At 32.8% G+C, this 19,537-nt stretch overlaps 2 protein-coding genes across 2 annotated transcripts; one reads left to right on the top strand and one right to left on the bottom strand.

Moving 5' to 3' along the window:
* Positions 1 to 8,368: 8,368 nt before the first annotated feature.
* On the bottom strand, positions 8,369 to 9,185 carry LOC108985811 (60S ribosomal protein L12). The gene has a single exon (XM_018958245.2). The coding sequence runs from the start codon at positions 9,046 to 9,048 to the stop codon at positions 8,548 to 8,550; it is 501 nt and encodes a 166-aa protein (XP_018813790.2). The 5' UTR covers positions 9,049 to 9,185; the 3' UTR covers positions 8,369 to 8,547.
* An 8,363-nt stretch (positions 9,186 to 17,548) lies between these two features.
* LOC108982585 lies at positions 17,549 to 18,271 on the top strand. Its single transcript, XM_018953998.2, has one exon. It carries the CDS (start codon positions 17,615 to 17,617, stop codon positions 18,134 to 18,136), a length of 522 nt encoding a protein of 173 aa, XP_018809543.2. The 5' UTR covers positions 17,549 to 17,614; the 3' UTR covers positions 18,137 to 18,271.
* Positions 18,272 to 19,537: the final 1,266 nt, after the last annotated feature.

Below are 19,537 nucleotides of genomic sequence, written 5' to 3'. Positions count from 1 at the left end.
AATTTTATATTATAATTTATAAATTATAACATAAAATGTTAATTTTAAATATAAGCATTTGTAATTTGTTTAATTATATGTTATTAATATAATTATATACAAGATAATGTTATTATAATTTATAAAATAAAATTTTAATCTTAAAGATGAAAATTTAATTGATCATATGCTTTAAACATAAAATATATATTAAATTATTAATAACATTTTATCATAAGAAGTAAGAACCAAAAAAGAAATAAAATCACTCAAATATTTTTAAAAAGTCACAAAACTGGACCGGACCAGACCGAAAACCGGTAAAACCAGAGGTATCAGTTTAGGAGGGTAACCGGTGCTTAATCGGTTTTGAAAAATACAAAACCGGTACATACTGATTCGATCATAAATTTTGTCCAAAACCGAACCGGACTGGACCGGTTACACCCCTATAGACCGGAACCTAAAATTGTAATCTGATTTCCAGAGTTCCAGGCCGGATCAGGAAAAAATCCGACCCAAATGAACAGTGCTAAAATGAATATATTCATAAAATATACTCTACTCTTAATCTATCCATAAAATATATTCATAATTATTTTGTTAGTTTAAATTCTAGTTCTTGTACTAGTCTTTTTTATTTTTACTTGATATTTTACTCAAATAATTTGTATAAAACTTCATTTGAAATACAGTGTATCAATCCTTGAGAGCTAATCTAGAAATTATAAATTTATAATGAAAAATTATTACTATTTAAAATTTAATAATATTGAAATCAAGTTCGAAAAATTGAAATCAGCTTCCAAATTGGAGAATGACCGATTCATTGAACCGAAAATTCATGACAGATTTTAGTGGGTTATTACAATATTAATTAGAAAAAAATTAAAAAATATACATAATGCATTATAAGCATTTAAAATTATGTAAAAAGGATTTTACAATATGAACTGATTGACTAGTTTCAATAAGAATATGATACGAATCTAAATAGTTTCAATAAACATGTAATTCTTTTATTTAAACTCAATTATCAACATTTTTGTCTCAAACATTCCGGTCTATGACGAAGATAAATAATATAACATTTTTTATACAATTACAACTTTGAATATAAAATATTAATGTCTCTCCTAATGTCTTATATTTGAATAAATAGAGTAAATAATTTCATGTTTTATGTTCTAAATTTTTGTATCCTTTCTTAGCACTAGAATCCAAGTCCACTCCAAACTCTGAACTTTTAAGAGTTCGAATCTAAACTCCGATTCCAATTCGGTACAAAGTACAAACATTATCTCAATGATGCATAGGAGGAAATACACAAAAAAGATCAGCAAATGATATTTGGCTTGGACTCTGGAGTATAATAGATCTAAGAAACTAAAAAAAAAATCTAACATTTTGAAAAAATACTGAGAGGGAAGACGTCGAGGATGCCTGGAGGAGAAGAAACCAGCGGGGAGGGACAGTGGTGGCCGACAACGAGGGGCAGTGACAGCAGCCTGACGGGAGGAAAAAGAGAGAAAAATGTGTTATGTATATGCTTCTCCACCAGCCAAGTAACCAGAATTGTGATCAAGAACAATTAAGAAAACTCAAGAACAAATCAAGAACCCTTTCAAAAATTCAAGATGAAAACCAAGAAACCATTATCATTTCTTGGAAGAGATTTTCAAGTAATCTCTCAAACTCCAAAACAATTCACACTTAACATCCAAAAACCAACTTCAGAATACCCTACAAGTATCTTTTATACCTACGGCTAATTATCATTACAACGCATCATTTTATTGCAAAAATACATTCAATACGATGCTGTATGTAGTGAAAACCACTGCTGCCCGTGTCAAGCTTCCACGCACCGTTTCATTAAAGCTCTTTCACGCACCGTTTCAATGTGCCAATAGCAGTTATTTCTGTTACATTCTTCTTCTTCATGCCTTACAACCAAGAGCCTCTTACATTCTCCCCTCTTAAAGGACTTGCCCACAAGGCCTTAACATACTTCTCCCCCTTCAGAGGACCTTGTGGTGTGGGTAAAGTTGCCTCAATTTCCATACGCATTCCCATGAGCTAACCTCCACTGGAGCACCCACCCACCTAATCAAAACTTCTATCATTGCACGGTTCCACCCTCTTCCTCATTCTTCTGTCTAAAACCTCTTGAGGTTCTGGTTGAATTTTTCCTTGTAAGTCTGTTGGAGGTAAAATTGGCAAGGAAGTGAAATTCTGGCCAATCTTTTTCTTTAAACAGGATACAAGAAAAACTAAGTGTATCCTCGAAGAGATGGGAAAGTTGAGCTTATATGCCACTGAACCAATTTTTTTGTACAATCTGAAAAGGTCCATAGAACCTAGGAGCCAACTCCATATTTTGCCTCATCACCACAGTCTTCTGTCTATAAGATTGGAGTCTTAGGAAAACCCAATCTTCCACCTCGAAGCTCCTCTCAGTTTTGTTTCTATTAGCATAAAATTTCATCATGTGTTGGGCTTTATGCATGTCCTTCAACAAAGATAGTAGCTCTTCTCTTGATCTTAGTTGACTATCAACTGCATCATTAGTGGAGGTGACTAGAATGTATGCTAGCAATTTAGGAGGGTCATACCCATAAAGAGTCTCAAAAGGGGTAATTCTGATAGACGAATGTGTTGTGGTGTTATAACACCACTCAACCTAACACATGAAAAGGCATTGAAAACTTGGACCCTGGGATTCTAATTATTTCTTCACCTTTCCCTTGGCTCAAGATCTTATCCCCTTTAGCAACCCTGACCTACAAGTAAGAATCTCTTTCAAACTTCAGTTTAGCTTCTTGAATCACTAAAGGATCCAAGAAATTGTGTGTACTCCACGAGTCTACCAAAATTTCCACAACACATGTCCCAATTCTACCATGCAATCTCATAACATTATTATTAGAACAACTAGAATTGCATTGATAGAAACCTCTAAACCCCCAGCCTCATCTTCCTGCAATTCTTCAACACTAGTCGGCCCCTCACTCTTTTCTAATACCAGCTGCTGCAAATCATCATACTCAACTTGCAATAAGTACACTTAGGACTTTTACACAAGTGAGCTGGACTCTACTTCTCATCACAATGATAACAGAGACCCTTCCTCCTTTTCTCATCTATTTGAGATGAGAAAATCTTCTTTATAGGCACATTACTCGTCTTTATCTTAGTACTGTCCTTTCCAACTTTAGAATGATTTTTATTCGCATACACTATATCGTTCCTCCAAGACTTCCTTGAAGCCAACAAATATTCCGCCTGAGTCTTAGCAAGGCAAAAGGCAACATTCAAATTAATGGGATTGATCATTCGAATAGGCAATCAAATCTCATCTTTTAACCCACCCATAAAACAACTCAACTTATGTTTTCTAGACATCCCCTTCTTCATGATTCTCTTCTCTACCCCCACCAGAACCACTAGGAAGAGAATTAACTTGTTGATGTTCTACTAAAGTTCGAAGCATATCGGTAAGTTGGTTTAATGTGCCCGTAATGCCATTGATAGCATGATGGTGTTCTTCCAATTGTTTCATAACTCCTTCTTGCTGCCTCAAAATACCTTCTTGTTGTTGTGCCTTTAGAATTGATGCACACGTGTTCTCTGCCATGGGAGGATCATCATCTCTGATACCAATTGTTATGTATATGCTTCTCCACCAGCCAAGTAACTAGAATTGTGATCAAGAACAATTAAGAAAACTCAAGAACAAATCAAAACCCTTTCAAGAACTTGAGATGAAAACCAAGAAACCATTATCATTTCTTAGAAAGGATTTTCTAGTAATCTCTCAAACTCCAAAACAATTCACACTTAACATCCAAAAACTAACTTCAGAATACACTACTAGTATCTTTTATACATACGACTAATTCTTATTACAACTCATCATTTTATTGCAAAAATACATTCAATATGATGCCATATTTAGTGCAAATCACTGTTGCCCGTGTCAAGCTTCTATGCACCATTTCATTAAAGCTCTTCCACGCACTGTTTCGATGTGCGAATAGCAGTTATTTCTATTACATTCTTCTTCCTCCCGCCTTACAACCAAGAGCCTCTTACAAAATGATGGTCGGACAGAGGGAGAAGAGGGAGAAGAGGGAGGGGGAGAGAGAGAGAGAGAGAAGTGACAGCCCATGAGTTTATTTTTCTTCGTGCCCACAGGTTTGAGAGAGTGAGATTGATAGTGAGTGGCTAATGAGGTCGTTGGGGCCCGGGACAGGGGGTAGGAACCCTCAGTTCTAACCAATCTTAACGGCATCCTTTTTTTCCTATAAATTTGTGTCGTTTTACTTGAAGTTTAGCTGTGTTGAGATTTTTGATCAAACAATGTCGTTTTGTCCCTTTTGGCTTCTAAACCCATTTTTTTATTCACCCTAAACCCTCTTTTAGGCTTTTTTCATAAACCCTAAACCACCCTTTTTTATAAACCACAAATTTAATCATAAGCTTTATTTTAGCCATAATGTTTTTATTTTTAATTTTTACAATTATTTTCAACATTAAATTTAATTACTAGTATTGACTATTAAGGATTACTAATTCACTAGTGTCTAATTACATATAATTTTACTGTAGTATCATGTGTTATTAATTTGTTATACTAGACTTATTTTTAACTTAAGCTTATACTATATTTTGTTTTAATTACATGTTATTATACTAGTATTTAACTTATTTCTATCTTAGACGTATACTACATGCTATTGTACTACTATTTAGCTTTTTTCTATACTTGCTTGTGTATGTTAAACTGTAGTAATATTATGATGTTTACATGTTCTAAACTTAGTCTATTTATATTATAGTATACGCATATTATTTTATAATAATTAACACATACTATTATATTGCTGAATTTAACTATATAAGTTTTAAACTTTTTATATGAGTATATATGATCAATATATAAATAATACATATTTTTATAACATATGTATAAATCATAGTCGAAGTCGAATCGGAGCAAAGTCAATCAGAACACAGCTCCAACTCCGACTCTAACTAAAAAAAAAAAAAAATCAACTCCAACTTCATTTTATTGGAGCTCCGGCTCCAACGATGGATAGTCAGATTTTCAAGTTTTTGTACAGCCGTATAGACCTTTTGTATAAAGTAATGTTATATACAGTTATGAAGTGCACAATCATCTTGCAATCGTTTCGAAAAAGAGTGGAGTCTATTATTAAAAAATTAATTTTTTTTTCATGTGAATCTTGTATTAACTCACTTTTTCTTAAAAAGATTACTCACTACTTGAATATTCTACGCCTTCAAATATCATTTCTGTTTTGAAGGGAATTGATCGGGGCAAGGGCCGAAAGGGAAAAAAATTGGTCTGATCCGTGTATGGTTCCATTATATGCCCCAGCATATAGCACCACTCTTTTTATAAGGATAAGAAAAATTAATATATATTTAGTTATATCATACGTTCAAGAAGGGAAAAAAAAAGTCATTTTTAAATACAATCCAAAAAATAAACAATATCTTGAATCGATCTGAATCAACCATTGAAACGATTCGATAAATGATTAAAAAAACACACTAGAATTACTTCAATTTATGATAAATGCCTTCAGAAATTGGTTCGACGCTATCATTAAGGAAAGGTCAAGAATATCCTTTTATTTATCATTATCTTTATATATATATATATATATTTATATAAAAACTGTAAAATAACCCTGAGAGAATTTTTAATAGAAAAATATTAAAACGTAGCTTTTGTATAATTTTTCATAAATCTATTAAATTGAAGATATTTCTTTATAACATAAATTGTAAATATTTTTTTTCTTATTTTATAAACTTTTCTCCAATTAGAATTTAATTGTAAAAGGAGCTTTTTGTTTTATAATTCCGTGTCATCTTTTCAACTATAATCTTCTCATGTAATTTGAAAAAAAAATACTCATAATGTTATAAAATAAATTGTAAAATAATTATATCGTTTTTGTAAAATATTCTCCACTAAAAATATAAAAAGGAGCTGTCTATGTTATAAATCAACATCATCTTTTCAACTATCATCTTACAATATGTCAAAAAAAAAAACTATCATCTTAAAATTATAGTGAGGGTAGAATATTTTATAAAACAATGATATAATGATTTTACAATTTACTTGATATTTACATAAAAAGATCATGAAAAAGGCCAAAGCTATTTATGATGATGGGATGAAAATGATTACAAGGCTAGTGGATGACATTTATCTAAAATGTAAAGCAATTTCAAACTTCTGTTCAGGGGCATCAGGAAAGTTACTACAGAAGGGTGCTCGTTATTTGCCAAATTGAGTGCACTATACCATACATAGATCAACACAACAAGCATGATTATAAACGCACGCCACACAACGAGCTTCTTCTGCAGCAATTACCTAAGAATACCCGGACAATGTTCTCTATTGCGTACAAAACTCCAACTGAGAATATAACTAGGACATGCAAAAAGCAACCCATTTAACATGACCAAATTCACAAAATACGTTAGCTCCAAATTGCTTAGCAACCAAAAGATTGTAGAGATTTGAGTTGCCAATGACATGGTGAATGCACAATATTTCCAAGGAATATCATTAATGCGACTGCTCGGGACTCTACAATCAGCAAACATGCCCATTACTTTCTTCACAATGCTCCTTAGAACTTTTAAGTCTGAGAAAATGGATATGTATCTATGCATGCAACAAATGCTAGGAATCCAGCATAAACGCCCAATATAATTACAAATCAAGCTATAACTTTAAACAAACGCAATTGACACCAGACAAATACCCCCAATACCGGACGGTTCCCTCTGTTTCTAAGGCACCAAGTGAAACAAGGTTGCCAACATAGCAGCTCCCAGCTCAACTCATAACCTAAGCAGATGGAAAAGCAAGGTTTCCTCCAGATCAAAATCAACAACAAAAGCACCACATATTTAACCGAACTGAATATATTTTTTTCAGTGCATCACTCAATTCTAGATTCTCACAAGGGTAAATTTACTATGGATAGACATAATTACATTTAACCTCCATGAACTTTAAAAAGTACAATAAAGTAGTTTGAAATAAATTAATGAATTCTTATCATGAATTGGGTGATACAGTATCATCTATGATACCCTAGGTACACAATCCTCTTCCCATTTTTAATCAATTGTCGAGTGGTCTTTATGTAACAGATTAAATTGATACATTCAGAAAGAAGGGTTTGAGATAAAAGAATGAGGAAAGATTGAGAAGTTCAAATAAATGATAAAATGGCATCACTTGAAAGGTTCCCCGAAACATGTTTAATATATCATTAAAAATCAGGGGGAAGCTCTAATTATGGGAAAGTAATTTTTAAATGTACCCGTTAAGGAATCCTAAGATAGGAGAAGGAAGCCCCTAATGTATAAACCAAATTTGACGTATAGCATTCCTACAGCTCACTAATAAGTATACACAAGTAATCTACGAAAATAGACCTGCTTTCAGCTGGAGGCAACAAAGTTGTAAGAAACAAGACTAAGATAGGCCCGAATCCTTTAAACTCAGATAAAAGAAAACAGAAAATCAGATTCGGCCCTGTCCCTATAACAAGATCTAGGAGAGTATGACAGGTCAAAAGGAAATCTGGGTTATTTGAAGCGGGGTCTACGTCGGGTATCGGCGAAGAGACATCAGTAATGGAATGCCATTCGCCTCAGGTAACACAGGATAGACCAATAAAAAACTTACAAAAAAAAAGGCATCCACAAGTAAAACAAAATACAAGAATGTAATTTCAAGCGATAAAGTAAAACTGAACCTCACCAGCTAAGCAAAATTTAGTCATAAGCAACGCTATTGACACAAACCCAATCATTTAAAAAGATGTGTAAAAATATGACATCTCTTCCAATCACGAGTGATTATATTTTTCTACGCGGCTCCATGGAACCTAACCACGGCCCTGGAGTAAACCCCAGGCACACCACAATTGCCATAACAAAGAAAAATTATTAGGTAGTCCAAAAGTATGAATTACTTAACAATGACATAAAAACTATTCACTTAAGCACTCATTATTAATGACCCACCATCATAGTAAGTATTCTGAGACCTTAATAATAATTCCATAACGGAATGTCAGTTAATCCAGGATAACCTAGTGCAGACTCGAACTATGATATTTGAGTCTACAGTTAATCCAAAACCAGCCTTTGGTGTATTTGTCCGTGCCTCAGCCACTTTCCATAATTATGTCATAATACCATGTTGCCATAAATGCAAATATACGATCGAAAGGCCTCATGTGACGCAGGACTCAGACTAATGCCCACTTAAAACAGGGAATGCGTGAATCTAATGACTGCAATGTCAGCTCAATGATGCCTATTAGAAATGTAAAAACTCCAACATTTCATTCAAATAAAGCATCCACAGCAGTTCATGGAAATCACTCAAGCTCCAGAAGTAAACCCTAGTATTCGGAGACGTGATTAAAGAAACAAAACCGATAAGAATTAACTTCAAAATCCAAAACTGATTAATAAAATTAACCCTCACAATATTTATCAATCTAGGGGTATCTCGACGTCACCGTCGGTGATCTCCTGCTGCAGATCCTTGGGGTCCTTGCCGTCGACCGTACATCCAACCGAGACACAGGTGCCTAGAATCTCCTTGACGGTGCCACTAAGATCCTTGGCCATAGATCGGTGCCGCATGACCTTGGCGATCTCGATGACGTCGTCGAGGGAGATGTTGCCATTATGCTTAATGTTCTTGGTCTTCTTGCGGTCGCGCTCGGGCTCCTTCAGGGCCTTGATGACGAGAGCGGCAGCAGATGGAACAACCGAGACCTTGGCCTGACGATTCTGGACAGTGAGCTTGACCGTCACACGGAGGCCCTTCCAGTCCTTAGCCGTCTCCTTAGCTATGTCCTCTCCGATCTTCTTCGGGGAGAGACCGAGCGGTCCGATCTTCGGGGCGAGTGAACTCGCCGCGCCCACCTCGCCCCCGGTGACTCGGACGTAAACGTCCACAACCTGGGAGGGGTCGAACTTCGGAGGCATTCTTTGCGACGCAGTGGGGTTGGCTTTGCAAGGGTTTATCTGAAGAAGGCGACTATGGTTGGTGCTATGGGAGAGTGGCTCGAAGAGCTACGGTGTTGGCTTTAAGCTCTTCTATATCCTAGGGTTTTGCGAATGGGGTGTATGAATTGACAGAATTCTCCCTAGAAATATTAATAATTCTCGCTCGTTGGGTTTATGGCCCGTTAAATGTACTGGGTCAAGTCGGATATGTGAACTCAAAGCCCATTAATAAATCTTAGTTGTGGAGCCCTAAAATACTTGAAAAGTCACGGTTGTTTGAATACCCCAAAATGTCCGGTCCATGGCTTCACTTTCAGGTTGCATTTGGATGTTGAGAAGACTTGAAATGAGTTGAGTTTTTTATAAATAGTAATGAGTTGAGATTATTGAATGAGTTTAGTGGAGTCCACTTAAAGTTAGTTTAAAATATGTTTGGATGTTAAGATGATTTTAGATATATTTTTATGAAAAGTTGTAAAATAAATGGGACCCACCAATATTTTATACTGTTTATGTTATAGTAAAAACGGAATACTGCACGTATCTGGCGCCAAGAAACTCCAATTTTTAATTTGGCTCCATTGGCACTGTAGCCAATGCCGCCAGCCTTGACCATGCAGGCCATCGAAAATTGCCATACGGTTTTTTTTTTTGAATTGTGAATAGTGTCCGTATTCTTTGATTATTGTTATTTTTTATATTACTTTTTCTTTAATTTTTTTTTTATCCGTTGGATTTTGAATGAAACGGTAGTTTTGGGATTGTTGGGGAAGAAGGACGGGAAAGAGAGAGGGAGAGACAGTAGAGGAGTTGTAACGGAATGAAAAAAAAAAAAATTCAAATGGGCAGACGAGTCAGGAATCTCTGCAAAGTAGGAAAATGTCACTTTCATCTACAGTGTAGAAATGAGTTACGGTTTGAAACTCGGCTCAAAAGTACATTTGGATGGCAGACGAAGTTTAAAAAGGAACTAATCTGATCTGCTTTCAGCATCCAAACGAAGCCTCAGACCTTTTTAGAGCACTCAATCAATGTTTTGGATACCGTACTGGATGTTGTATTAGTCAAGATATTAGAACGAAATATTTCAATACTGATATCATTTCGAAATAACGTTTCGGGATAGTCGATATATAAATAAATTATATATATAAATATATAAAAATTATATTCTAAAATAATAGTCTATATATAAATAAATTATATATAAATACATATATATATAAATTATAAATAGTCCAGTATGAATTGAGGGTTAAAAAATAAGCTTGTAATTTGAAAAAAAAAATAAACAAAGACCGAAATATCGGTCGGTACAGGCCAAAATTGAGATCGGTACAAGCTAAAATTGAAGGTGATACGGACACGAAAAATTATGACCGTACCGGCCGGTACGGTACGAAATCCAAAATAGTGCACTCAATAGCTAAAGGCAAACTCACATTTTTTACTAATATCAAGTGGTTTTCCCTTTACTTATTTAATTTAAATCTAGTTTTTTTTTTGTTGAATTATCTATTTACTTTCTATATAATAATAAAATATAATTTATTTAATATTTTTTATTTATTTTATCATATTTTATAATTCTATCGATTATATGTTAATAATTATATTTTAATTAAATTATTATTTAAAAAAATATTTTTTCAATAATTATTTAATGCTAATAACCACAAATGTTTGATTAAACTGAGGAATATTGTGGGGAAATTGAGAGAACAACCAACAAGAAATTAAGGGAAAAGCAAGAAACCGAGGAAAAAGATTGAAGAGCGTGGAAGAAAAGGCTTTGGTCGAGCTACAGTTCTCAGCCAAATATGACTGAAGGCTTGGTTTTACTGTAGCTCAAAGTTCTTATTCCAGTAACTTGCCTAATCCAATGTTGTATATTTTTATGTTTTATTAGCCATTTGTATCAATTTATTTACATTTTCCTATTCAGTTGAGAATACTAACTCTTCAAAATTTTGGCTAAATTTATTCAAAAGGATAGAGTTTGGACTCTTCAAATGGGAGCTTATTCACATTAGAAATGCTATAGACACGAAGTGATTATATAAAAATAAATTTACAAACTAATGTGATTTCATGTATTTCATTATATCTATTTACAATAAAAATAACTTTATAATCTGACTTACCGTATCAAATCACGTCAATTTATGAGTTTAACTTTGTGTAATTCATTTGTGGTCAAAATATTTTCCTATTCACATTTCTTTTTTTTTTTTGAGTAAACAAGTGTCAACATTCATTAAGAGAGGACTTACAAAGTTGATTTGAAAAACAAATCAATTACAATCGTTAATAACTCCCCAGTACACTTTCGTGACTGACATGGTCTAGTCCAGACAGTAAATCTCTAAAGACCTAAATCTTCAGAGAAAATACCCTCTCTGTCCACGACAGAGATTACAAAACCCTATACCCTGACTAAGCAGGGTAGGGTATCCCAAATCCCAACAACTCCGTCAACGCCGAGGGGGGACTAATACTCCATTCGGACCAAAGTCCGAAAGTACTAACCCTATTCACATTTCTAAATATCTAATTTCTAGATATCGTATTTGCAAGAATATAGATGCTATTATTTGGTCAAAGAATTTTATATTACAATTATTTTACTTGTTGAAATTAAAACAAAAAAAAGCTGATGAATAGGCCTTATATACTTCATGAAGAACTAAAAAAAATCTTGGAAGAAAAATTAATTCTCGTGGGATTCCTGAGAATAATACCAAATCAAGGAATCTCATTTCATTGGGAATTCCATCGTATTCTCAATTGTTTCTCGAGCTGAATTGGGTTAGTTTGAAAACACAAGTATTCTCAGTTATTTTTAAATATTTTCAAATATTTGTTTTTCAAATATCACTCAAACACAAAATAATTTTCAACTTTAAATATTTAACTTTTCATCTAACTATTACAACTTTCTCAAATTTCCAAACATAACACAAAACACAATATGATTTTTTCAAATTTCAAAACAAAAATAATATTAAGAAATTATATTGAAACAATTTTTAAATTTTATTATATTTTTATTCAACTTGTTCTCTCTCATTTTTCAAGACCCAACAAAACATATTAATTCAAATCATTTCACACTTATTCACATATATTTTGAGATATTAAATGTGTCTAAATGAGCCCTTATTTTATTATGAGGTTAACAGAAAATGAGAAAACTAGAAAATTCTTTTATTGTCAAGAAATGTAAATGTATAGGATATTTATATTGAAGTTCAACACATAACTTAATAACAGACTAGGCCTTTGATTTTAAATGGACACACGGGGTAATATGTATAAGTGACACTTGTATGAATACATTTGATTACCCTCTCAAGATGGAGAGTAAATGGAATGAACTCCTATTTTGGTGATTAAGTGTTGGAAATGTTGATATCCAAGAGCTTTGGTGAGAACATTAGCAAGTTAATGTTGTGAAGCAAGATGAAAGGTCTTGATTACTCCAACTTGGATATTGTCTAGTAATGAAATGATAATCCAATTCAATGTTTTCTATGTTCATGAAAAAGTGGGTTGACGGCAATATGCAAGGCAACCTAACTATTACAAAACAATTGAGCACTTTGAGCATGAGGTATGAAAATCAGAGAGAAGAGTAAGGAGCAAAACAGTCTAAAAAATTGTAGATGTTATTGAACGATATTCAGTTTCAGCTGAAAAGCAAGAAACAGTTGGTTGTTTCTTGAATTTCCAAGAAACTAAATAGTCACCAAGAAAAACACAATGTGTGTTTATAGATCGATGACTGTTAGGGCAGGAAACCCAATCTAAATCTACAAAAGCTTTAATAGTTAAATAATTATTAGTTGGAAACAAAAGGCCATAAGGTAAGTATTCTTCACATATTGTAGAATGCAGTAAGCTGTTGTCAAATGAGGATGTCTAGGCTTATCCATGTATTGGCTAAGTTGATGAATTGAGTAAGAAAGGACAGGCCTTGTAATAGTGAGATACAAGAAAGAGCCTACCAATGAGCATGTGAATAACTGTTGGATCTTCTAGTACTTCTCCATCATCTTTGGCAAGTTTCATATTCTGCTCCATAAGGAAGAAAATTGGTTTAGCACCAAAGAAACCAACATCTTGGAGGGTTTCAAGACCATATTTCCTTTGATACAAGGAGATGCCTTCAGGGGATCTAGCCACTTCCAAATCAAGGAAGTATTTAAGTTGTCTGGGATCCTTGAGTTTGAAGGATCTCAACAGTATTTAAGCTACTCCATTGTGGCTTAATCATTATGAAAAGTTTAGTATGAGAGTTGAAACTTCTTATTTACACTTAAGAGGTAAACCCAAGTCGCACATGTACAATCATCAACAATAGTTAAGAAAAATCTGTAACTTTCAACGATGGGAATGGAGAATGATCCCCAAACATCAAAGTGAACAAGATCAAGGAAAATTAGGAAAAATGAGTATTATTAGGAAATGACAATTTTCTCTATTTGGCCAAGGGACAAATTGTACATGGATAGTCAGATACAACCAAATTAGGGACAAATTTATTTAAAAATGCATCCTTTAAATAGGAGGATGACATAACCTATTGTGCCAAAGCTCAAATGATGAGCACTTGGAAGATGCAGAACAAACAGGGGATTGCATAGTATTAGCAAGATCTATTACGATCTTACAGACGGCGCTATTATTAACGTTGTGTTTTGCATACCTTTGGGCCAAGCTCTGACAACTCAGGTCTTCAAAAACGGGTCCTGCACATGGTAGGAAAGAATATTGCTTTGAGAGGACGACCTCAGGGCCGGGTAACCTCTGATGCCAAAATTTGTAAATATTCTTGGAGTGTAGTAAATAAGTAAGAAAGTCTAGGAATTCGAGAGATATTCTCGTACCTGAGATCTGTTATTTATACTATAGGCCTGGGAAGCAAACAATGCCTGTTACCATTACGTCTATGTTCCCCGTACTGTTTATTGTATCAGAGTTTTTAAGTACGGCGTGACTCTACAACGACGTCATTAATGTAGCGGGACTCTGCAACGACAACATTTAATGTGGTGTGTTGTCCGGGTGGTGAGCCATTAATGCGGCATGTTTATCCGACTTCCTTCTCTCAATCCATCTCCCTTCTAGTTCGTTTATGTCTTCTCTGTCAGTAGATCAACGGTTCTTCGTATATAATGCTTGCTGTGTGGGCAGATACTCGAGGACTGGACACTACCCAAGGGGTCCTCAGATCGACGAGTCCCATCCTCTGCAGCACTGTCCCTCCTACAAGTCATGTACAGAGGAGCCTCCTATTGGGTTGAGTTAATGACTTTCTGCTCCGGACCGGGCTTAATTGGGCCTTGAGGGGAAAATGCCCTTAATTTAGCATGTTTGTTTATAACGACAAGATGGAGATGGCTTGTTTGATGTTTTCGAACCACAAAATAATCATAGGATGATTAAAGTATCTCAATTAAGAACATCATTATTGGACCTTCACACACACACACACATTGCTGTTTAAAGGATTCGCCTATTAATGAACCATGATCTTGTTTTAAAAATTATTAGGATCTTTCGTTACGATTAGCTTATAAATATATATTTCATTATCAATATATACTAATATACTCATTAGTTATATATATGCCAACTTTTTTATTATAATATTCATGCAGCATGAAGATGACCTGTTATATGTATACATACATACATACATACATATATATATATATATATATATATATTTTATTAAACTGTCTTCTTGGACAATCCAAAAGTACGAACTGTGAAGACCAAATCTCTTTATGATCAAGAATGGAGATTCTTATTGTTGCAAACTATTCATTTTATTATAATTGGTCATCCTAGAAGATTGTATTATTTGTAATCCATTAACGATGTCCTTAAGCGGCCAAAAAATATGGAAACATGCGAATGTTTGCATGTAATACACGTAGTGAATGATATCATTCGAGTAATGTTAATGTTAGGTACAATTATGGATTATGCAAGCGTTATACACTTATTCTGAAAATGAGTGAAGTTTACTATTAAAAAATTAATTTTTTAATATAAATTTCATATTTATTATTTTTTTTAAAGAAGTGCGCAACACTTTGTAATTTTTATTATAATTAATTTGTTGTTCCTCGTTATTTATTTTCCTCCTATGCGCACAATAAGATTCATAAGTGTGGAAAAAAAGAAAAAAGAAAATTGATTTGTACAAACTCAGTGTGTGTAAGTTCTGCACTCTAATTATAACGAGATTTTATAAAAATAAACTTATAAATAATTTATATACCAAACTTATGCAACTTAAAACTGATTTAATGTTGCTTGTAAAATAATAATACAAGACATATATATCTGGTCCGTATAATATTTTAATAATATTTTATTTAATTTTTAATTTTTATTTAAAACTATCTCATCGCATTTCACTATCCAAATCACACTAGGGAGTCACTGTTCATCTCTAAATCATTTTGTATAAATATGTTTTTCTAACAAATAAAACAAAATTTTCTTTCAATCATATGTACTTTCTCTCATGCTCATATTTGTTATAGTTAAAATTTGAAAAAAAATGTGATGATCCAAATTTTTTTTTTAAATGACCATTTGTGAAAATATGATTTGTTTTTAAAATATTATTGCTATGAAAGGACTGATTTTAAAAATATTATCACTTAGAGAGAGATAAATAGTTTTAAAAAAACCGTTATAGATGCAAAATTGAAAATATGGGTACAACATATACTTAAATAATTGCAAAAATGTGAAAAAAATTAAAAAGTTTTCTTCCGATCTTTTTTCGAATGACAAAAAAAAAAAAGTAGTTAAAGATGTACAAATAAATTAGTAGAAAATATAATAAAGAAAAAATAGAAAAATATTACTTTAATAGAATAGCAAAAAATAGAGAGTGTGATGTAGGAGATTGTAAAGTTTAGAAAAAGATTTAGTGAAAGATGATTTTTAGCAAAAATTTGGGAATTTGTTTTTTCATTCGTATGTGAATGATCTTAGTAGAAGTACCAATGTTTTTGTAGTTTGTAATGTAGGGAATGATATCTTACATCTCATTTATTATTGTTTCACTAACTAGTTATATTTTTTTTCTCTTTTGTTATTTGAATCAGGATCAGAAATCCCAGAACGAACATGACTTTCTTACATAATTTAGAGAAAATTAAATTCAATTAACCAATATAATTATATTATTTAATTAAAAATAAACTCAATTTTATAAAAATTTGACTCAAAGAGTAAAAAAATACCAATTTTTATAAAGTTGAATTTATTTTTAATTAAATTACATGATTAAGTTAGTTGATTGAATTTATTTTTTTTAAATTATGCAAGAAGATTATGTCTTGAGATTTTTAATACAAATCAAATAACAAAAAAAAAATAATTAAATTAAAAAAATAATAATAAAAAAGTTATAAGTCTATCATTATCTTATAACAAATGATACTTATAATTGTGAGTGTATAAATATCGCATAATCATTTAAAAGAAATTAATAAATATAAGATTTACATAAAAATATATTAATTTTTTAATAATATATTTTATTTTTTTTTAAATTGATTCTACGATATTTATAAACTCTACCATTTTACGTAACATTAGTCCAATCTTACATTGAATAAGTGAAACGCAGTAGCCATATGTATAATCAGAGGGTGATGGCCCCTGGGCCCCAGAACTTGACCCCGAGATAGCACTGGTTTAATTAGAGATCATATCTGATTCAGTCACGCATCCACGAAGCTAGTTTGAGCATTTGGATCCATATGCAGCATTTGCCAAATTGTTGCTTCTATTAATAATTTTTCTAGTTCTTGTTTCCACTCTCATAATTTAAGACTTATAATCATTTTAATATATATGGTATTAAATAAAATCTAATTTATAAAATATAGAATAATTAATGCGTCAATATTATTCTCTAGTAATTTTCATGCGAGTTTAACTTTCATAAAAGGCCCACCATGATGGAAGCATGGTTTCATGTTTACGATGATTTCTCGGGTTGTTTGTTTCCTAGTTCTCACGATTTAGTTGCGTTTAAATAGTGATGTATTTTTAGATATTTTATGAATAATAATAAAAAAATAAAATAAATAATTATTATAAAATATTAAATATTAATGAATAGTAATAAAAATAAATAATAATAAAATAATAAATAATAATAATGTATTCTGAAATAATGATGTAAACAAAAATGTCAATATATATATATATATATTTTTTTTTGAAAAAATAGTACTAAAACTTTATCTATTTACTTTTTAACCTCTGAAGTGAGTCATGTCTAATAATTTTTTCTTTGTTTGCTAGCTAACACGGACCAAGCGAGGGCCAAAATATTTGTCTCATGCTATCAACACGAACGAGGACATCCGCTTTGTGCTGTTTCTAGCGAGTCTTTTGTACTTTGAGAGAGAGAGAGAGAGAGAGTGAGGGAGAGCTTATCCATTTATACACCAAAAGCCATAACATTTTGCCAGTAGTCAGTTTCAAATTGTTGTTTCCATGATCTATGGCATCAAGGAAAATCTTCCATGCAAAACCCAATTACATCTATCCAACCTCGGAGATCATAACCAGTGACAACCCAACAACATTATTGGCTTCTGATGTCGAGTTTGAAGAAACTGATATCTGGAATTCCAATCATGTTAATACAGTACCATTAATGGAGACCAAAAGAGCAATGCCAATCTCTCGGCAGCCAAAGAAAACGATCAGGAAGAACGACAACATGGGAGACAAGATCACTCCGGCAGCATCGACATCATTGCCGGTGAACATACCAGACTGGTCGAAGATTCTTAAAGGTGACTTTAAAGAGCATCGAAAGAAAGACAGTGATGAAGATCATCATGTTGATGTTGACGATGAACATCATGAAGCTGTTAACATGATTCCTCCTCATGAATATTTAGCGAGGACTCGAGGCGCTTCTTTCTCTGTTCATGAAGGGAGAGGGAGGACCTTGAAAGGGAGGGACTTGCGGAGGGTGAGGAATGCAATCTGGAAGAAGATTGGTTTCGAAGATTAGTTAGTTCAGAGGCGCTACAGCAGAAGAAGGACTTCATCGTTATTAGATCAATAAGCAGCTTAGGTCTCTGATCACTATATATATCTTCTGATCTTTTGCTGGAGGGACTGATTTATGTATCTTGTTATATATGTTTATTGTCCTCTGAGTCTGGAGATTTTCTCTTTCTTTTCTGGGTTTTTCTCTTTCTTTCTTTTTTCCCAGTTCTTTGAAGTTTTGGGTGTCTTGGTTTTGACCATGAGAGATTAGCTTATAATTCTCGATGATCAAGCTTCCGGCAGATGGCCACATTCCTTCTCTTTAATTTGCCTTTGTTTCTTATAATACGATTGTATTTAGTTTTACTGATTTATATTTTGGTGGCATTTGGTATTAGTAAATTGAAGAGGAAATTAGCAAAAGGTTACGTGAAGTTGTGGTTTAGTGCTGCTGGTAGGTAAGAAAAGTATGGATTAGCTCGAACGACCTTTGGAATTAACTTCTTGTCTCCTGGAGTTCAGACCCTTTCAACCTCAACGAGTTGGATCTTTAATTTCTAAACATATTCTGTGATCAGTAGTAGTAAATTTCTTTTTTCCTAAAATTATATTACTAACATTAATTTTGTAGTACTATTGATATTTGAATCGGGAAGCAGTACATCATGTATTTGTATGGCATGCATGTAAGTGTATATGTATGCAGGTTGGTTAATTACATGACCATTTGTTGTTGTTCAGACCCTTTTGAGAGATTTTTAAGCATGTTTTGCATACTGTTGTTAGGGGAAGGTGTTGACGTTCCAATCTGACATGAGTAGAGAATGAGTACTGAAGATATATTGTAAAGCGTATCACCTAAGCATATTATCAAGCAACTGCCATTATATAGTGTATAGTTTGTGTGATTCACATCCATGCATGAAAAAACATGAATTGCAGGTTATTTTCTACCATGATAGAATTCAAGCTAGCTGGTTTAATATTTCCTAGTACAATGAGTGGAAATGAAATGTAAGGTATTTATGTACACTATATAAATATGAATGGAAGACATGTTAATGTAAGTTATACATATGTGTGTGTGTGTGTGTGTGTGTGTGTGTGTGTGTATATATATTATATATATATATAGTATCATGATTTGAAGGTAAATTTGTAATGCGGCATGTCATGCTATAATATGCAAATTGGTGTAACTATTTAATTTTTTCCATCTAAAGTTGTAGTTACATTTTGGAGTATAATTGGACTATGAGAAATTGGATATATGATAACAGAACTATAAATCCAATTGGTTTGTGTCAAACCTAGCATTATATAATTTCTGTTTCCATGAAAATATAAAATCTAAAATTGGAAAGGACTAAAATAGATTCAGAGATATGAAACCCTTAACTAATTTTATGCTATGTGCAAATGT

The sequence above is a fragment of the Juglans regia genome, chromosome 3 (genome assembly GCF_001411555.2).
Source record: "Juglans regia cultivar Chandler chromosome 3, Walnut 2.0, whole genome shotgun sequence".
Classification (NCBI taxonomy): Eukaryota; Viridiplantae; Streptophyta; class Magnoliopsida; order Fagales; family Juglandaceae; genus Juglans; species Juglans regia.
This window is presented reverse-complemented; position numbering and strand designations above follow the sequence as displayed.

Bases quoted from the DNA above. Each gene is read 5' to 3' on its own strand.
- LOC108985811 (XM_018958245.2), bottom strand. From the start codon at position 9,048: ATGCCTCCGAAGTTCGACCCCTCCCAGGTTGTGGACGTTTACGTCCGA.
- LOC108982585 (XM_018953998.2), top strand. From the start codon at position 17,615: ATGGCATCAAGGAAAATCTTCCATGCAAAACCCAATTACATCTATCCA.